Source organism: Cricetulus griseus, chromosome 4, assembly GCF_003668045.3.
Source record: "Cricetulus griseus strain 17A/GY chromosome 4, alternate assembly CriGri-PICRH-1.0, whole genome shotgun sequence".
Taxonomy (NCBI): Eukaryota; Metazoa; Chordata; class Mammalia; order Rodentia; family Cricetidae; genus Cricetulus; species Cricetulus griseus.
Genome location: NC_048597.1, coordinates 149,788,120 through 149,793,684, shown reverse-complemented (window position 1 = coordinate 149,793,684; position 5,565 = coordinate 149,788,120). Strand labels below are relative to the sequence as shown.

The 5,565-nt window shown below is 39.2% G+C and overlaps 1 protein-coding gene across 1 annotated transcript; it reads right to left on the bottom strand.

Moving 5' to 3' along the window:
- Positions 1-3,289: 3,289 nt before the first annotated feature.
- On the bottom strand, positions 3,290-4,225 carry LOC100754758 (olfactory receptor 8B12). The gene has a single exon (XM_027412220.1). It carries the CDS (start codon positions 4,223-4,225, stop codon positions 3,290-3,292), a length of 936 nt encoding a protein of 311 aa, XP_027268021.1.
- Positions 4,226-5,565: the final 1,340 nt, after the last annotated feature.

Genomic DNA, 5,565 nt, shown 5'->3' with positions numbered 1-5,565 from the left:
AACATATAAGAAATCTCCAACATCACTGTTTCTCCAGGAAACTTTTTAAAAATTGTTTATAGTACTATTGCACTGCCCAGCCAGGAGAATGCTAAAGTAAGAATACTGAAAATAGCAAAAGTTCATATATAAAAGAAAGACCCTTACCTAACTGCTGTTGGTGAAGACAAAAACAGTTTTAAAACTTTGTAAGATAACTTGGTGATAGAAATCCTGTGGTCAAGGATGGTGAAACCCATAGAAACACTGCCCTGAACAAGGGGGAGCTCATGGACCCCAGCATAGGACTGATCCAGACACCATGAATGTGGGTGTCAGTGAGGAGGCCTCCGAAATCTATGGGGCCTCTGGTAGTAGATCAGTATTTATCCCTAGCGTCCCTAGCGTATGAATGGACTTTGGGAGCCCATTCCACATAGAGGGATACTCTCTCAGCCTAGACACACAGGGGCAAGCGCGGGGGCGGGGGGGGGCGGCTAGGCCCTGTTACAAAAGCAATGACAGACTCTGAAGATTCCCCCATGGAAGGCCTCACCCTCCCTGTGGAGCAGAAAGGGTATGTAGGGAGTTAGTGGGAGGCGGGGGAGGAGGGGAGGGAGAGGGAACTGGGATTGACATATAAAACTATCTTGTTTCTAATTTAAATTTAAAAATGGAAAAAATAAATTCAATAAAAGAAAACAATAGAAATCCTGTGGTCCAGGATACTCACATATGTACATTCCCAAGAGAAATAAGAGTACACTCTAGCCCACCGTTGGTGGCACACGCCTTTAATCCCAGCACTCGGGAGGCAGAGGCAGGAAGATCTCTATGAGTTCGAGGCCAGCCTGGTCTACAGAGTAAGTGCCAGGATAGGCTCCAAAGCTACACAGAGAAACCCTGTCTCAAAAAACAAAACAAAACAAAAAAAAAGAGTACACTCTAGACAAAATATTTTCTTGACAATTTTCATGGAAACTTTATTGATAATATGTAGATTCCATAAACAAATACCCGCTAAGACAATAGCAAATAAAATTGTGCATTTGGACAGCAGAGTACTTACTAAAGAGCAAAACTTAAGAAAAATATTGTGATGCCATTCACAAGGAAAATAGGCAGCAGTCAAAAGATAATGTGGTAAGCTATAGATGCTGCTCAATACCAGAGCACATGCTTGATATGTGCATGACCCTGGATTCCAGCACTGTCAAAATAAAGTAAAATGAAAAGTAAATACACTTTTTATTTTATTTTATTTTGTTTTATTTATATAGACTCCTAATATGAAGCTCAAGCCTAAGCAAAAAGAGGGAGAAGGACTGGTATTTCCAGGAAGAGAATGAATTTACTAGGAATTTTACTGGAAAAGAACAGCCCAGAACATTCTGAAATGCTGGAAATTGCCTACTGTAGGTCTAAGTGGTGCTGTGTAACCTTACATACTGAGGGGGAAATCCATTAAACACTTGATATTCATATACTTTGCTGTATAAGATCACACCTCAATTTTAAAAGAAATGGACCTCAGTCAGGAGATCATTAAAAGAAAAAAAATGCCATCAAAATTTGGGGGAAAAGAACCTGTACCTACTTCTTGGTGAGAAGGCAAATTGGTTTAGTTACTATGGAAACAATACAGAAGTTCCTTGGAAACTTAAATTAGAATTATTATATGATCCAGCTAAACCACTGAATAAAGACAAAAAGCAATCAAAGTCTGAACACTATAGTAATACCTATACATGCCTGTCTCTTACAAATCACAACAACCAAAATTATAGAATCAGCTTTGACACCTGTCAATAGATGGATGAATAAAGAAAATCTGATATACATACACAATGAAGTTTTATTCAGCTACAAACAAGACCATTCTAGGAACAGGGTTGTGCTACATAACACAATAATAAGTGAAAAAAATCAGACACACAAAGGTAAATGTCATATTTTCCTTTGTATGCAGAATCTAGATTTTTAAACAAAAATGGTTTCCACTCTTAAAGGGAGGCTATTTGTGAGGAGAGGGCACCTACCAGGAGAAAGTATAAAAAGAGATAGTGGGAGGTGGTCATGATAGAAATAAACTCGCTATACGTATGAAAAGTGAAAGTGAAATGCATTATTTTGTACAAATATTATATGATAATATTCCTAAATAAAAAGCAAAAGAAGTTGGGCACTTTTTCATTTGCCTACGTTGTACTAATTTCCCACCATTCCTCCCCCTAATCCATGTACCTGAATTCAGTCTTGCACTCAACCTCATTATTGGAAATATAGTTTCCACTGAGCTTCACCTTCTGTGAAAACTTGTACATTATTGAATAATAGAATCATTCCAAAGGGGAAAAGAAGACAGTTTTCCAAACTGCTTTCTCTAATATGATAAAGAGAACTTTCCTAAGAAAAACTCATAATTCAAAGCATCTTTCAAAGAGTTTACAAAGAAGCATTCCTGTCAACGATGTATACTGATTTTTAAAAACATTATCCTTCTAAATCTCTCTATAAAGCTCTATTTCCTTTTACCCAATATAATTAACATACGTCCAAACCTGTTACTATTTTCCATACCTTTGAAGTCCCAAATTCTGTCTCCATTTATGGAAAAAGAACGAATGAATGAAGGTCCTATGGAGCATCTTACAGTCATTAAGGTATCTGAGAAGCAGTCTGGGTCTGCAAGGCTCTGAATACCACTTGAGGGAGTGCAGGTGCCTGGTTCTTGGGTCCATTGTTCTCATTCATTCTCATACTTGAAGTGTCTTAAAAACATTTCTTTCTCAACCTAAGTTTTCACCTCCAATATGCTTGTAAAAATGATATTCCAAAGATTAAGCTGAATGGCATGGCTGAAAATGCAGTCAGATTTGTTTAAATGCAAACATCTGTGGCAAGCTTAAAGGGATGAAACTGGCCATGGAAAGGGTGGAACAAGAAAATGGGTCTAAAAGGAAAAAAATGTTATTGGAATTCAAAGGCCTGTATGTCAGTTCCAGCGCTAGTGTCGGGAGCATGTACATCAGTAGTTACCCTGTAAAACCTTTAGAAATCACCAGTTTGCAGCACATTATATGAATAGATTGGACTGGGTTATTTTTAGGCATATTTTATCATTATAAAAACAATTTCTGCAAAATAAAGAATAATCTCGAGGCAACTGAGTAGACAATTAAAATATTTTTGAGAATGAGGTTTTAAGTTCTATTGTTATAGTGTAGGAAGCACTGACTTTCACTACTGAAAAATAATAACTGTTTAAAAATCTCCTAATAAAGCTTTGGGTGTTAATTCCAAAGCACATTCATGAGAAGATTTTTCTGCTCAAGGTCTTCTTCAGAGCAATCTTGACATCCTTATTCCTCAAACTATAGATCAATGGGTTGAACATGGGCACTACAGCAGTATAGAAAACAGAGGACACTTTTCCCTGATCCAGGGGCAAACTAGAAGGTGGCTTGAGGTACATAAAAGCTCCTGACCCAAAAAAGAGAGAGACTACAATAATATGGGAAGTGCAGGTACTAAAAGCTTTTGACCTGCCTTCTTTGGTGCTGATGTGGAGAATGCTAGAGAGGATGAAACCGTAAGATATAAAAATGGTAACAATGGGCACTCCAATGCCAATGGTCACAACAATAAAAACCACCAACAAATTGATGAAAGAGCTGTTGCAGGACAGCTCAAGGAGGGGAATGATGTCACACATATAGTGATTAATGATGTTGTCAGCACAGAAGGTGATAAACTGTAGGTTTCCCATATGGGCCACAGCCCCAAAAACCCCCATCCCATAGACACCCGACAAAAGATAAGAACATACTTGGGGAGACATGGTGACCCTGTACAGCAACGGTTTACAGATGGCAACATAGCGGTCATATGCCATTGCTGACAGGATGTAGGACTCTGAAAAGACAAAGAAGCAGAAGAAGAAAAACTGAGTCATACACCCTTCATAGGAAATGATATTCTTTCTCAGAATAAACCCCACCAGCATTTTAGGGGTGAGTGTAGTGGAGTAACTGAGATCTATGAAGGACAAGTTGAGGAGGAAGAAGTACATGGGAATGTGCAGGTGAGAGTTCAGCCCTATCAAGGTGACCAAGCCCAGGTTTCCCACCGCAGTCGCCACATAGAAAATGAGAAATATGATGAAGAATGGGATCTGCAGTTCAGGCTGGTCTGTTAAGCCCACAAGGATGAACTCTGCCACCGAGGAGGTGTTCTCTGCGGCCATTCTCCTCCAGGGTGTCTGTGAAGGTAAAACAAACAAACAAAAATGAGCTATTAAGAGAAAGAGGGAGTAGTTACACACCATGAAGTACGGGAAAGCCAAAGGAGGGGGCAAGAATAAAAGAACGGAACATTTACTGACACTAACTATGGAACACTTTCTAAACGCTGGCCGGTCTGTAATTTTGCAGGTGAAGAACTTTACAGGTGAAGTCACAATGCTACTGAGCTGCTAATGCAGGGGAGTTACAATCACCTGGATCCTGAGCTGAGTGCTGCTAACTGCTATGGAGCAGGAAGCTGTGGGTCAGGCAAACGCTCACGCTTCACCGGTTTACTGGTTCAGCTTGGAGCCTACCTTTACTGCCTCCCATCCATTTCCTTCTGGGTGACTCAATTGGTCTAGAGGAAAGGAAACTGATAGTGCACTGTACAGACAGCTCTACTTTTACTTCTCTGCATCTAGAATCAAAACTTGTAGTTTATCTTGGTTCTCATGCAGAATTGGATGGAGAGCTAGCTCTCTGGTTGTTCTTTTGATGTAAGACTCCTGGACAGCTACTAGGGAAGCAGGAAGCATCTTTCCCTAGCACCGTGAAAAGCAGGGAGCTGAGGCTTTTGTTGGAAATCTCAGTGAGCTCCCACGGGACCATTTCCCCAGAGTCTGCCTTCCTAAGGAAATGTTTCATTGCACCCTTGATGATGCTTCAAGTGGCTTTTAATGAGTTGTTTTTTCCTTTAAGTTACATCTTCTTGAACGTGATTAAACACAAAGTATTAAGGGGAAATAATTTTTACCATCTAGTATGGAGCACTTGCTATTTACCAAGCACTGTGTCAGGCATCACAACAATGTACAAATAATGCTGTCCTGTTTGTGCCCAAATACATACATTAGTGCACTTTTTAGCTAGCTGCATTTAACCATCACACAATGGTTACATACTTAAAAGCATCATGTTGTACATAATAAATATATACTACATCATTTAGTGGTTCTAAAAATTTTGTCAGTTTATAAATGAGAAGGCTCACTCCAGAGTTTTGAATCCCCTTTGATCTCTCCAACTCCAGTAACAGTCTGAATCATTGCCTACACTGTCTCCCTGGAAGTGTCACAAGTTCTCTGAAGCAGTGTAATTAATTACAAGGATCTAGAATCTCTAAATAGATTTTTTAACAGTCGTTTTAAAGAAGGGTAAAAAGTACTAGAGGCAGGAAAAGTAAAGTTAGAGGCTCTCAGACACCCGAAGAGGAGAGTCATCATTTCACTCATGTGACAAAAATCACTTGACTATATCCAAGCTAAAATATAAAGAAGTTTACTATTTCATCCTATTATCT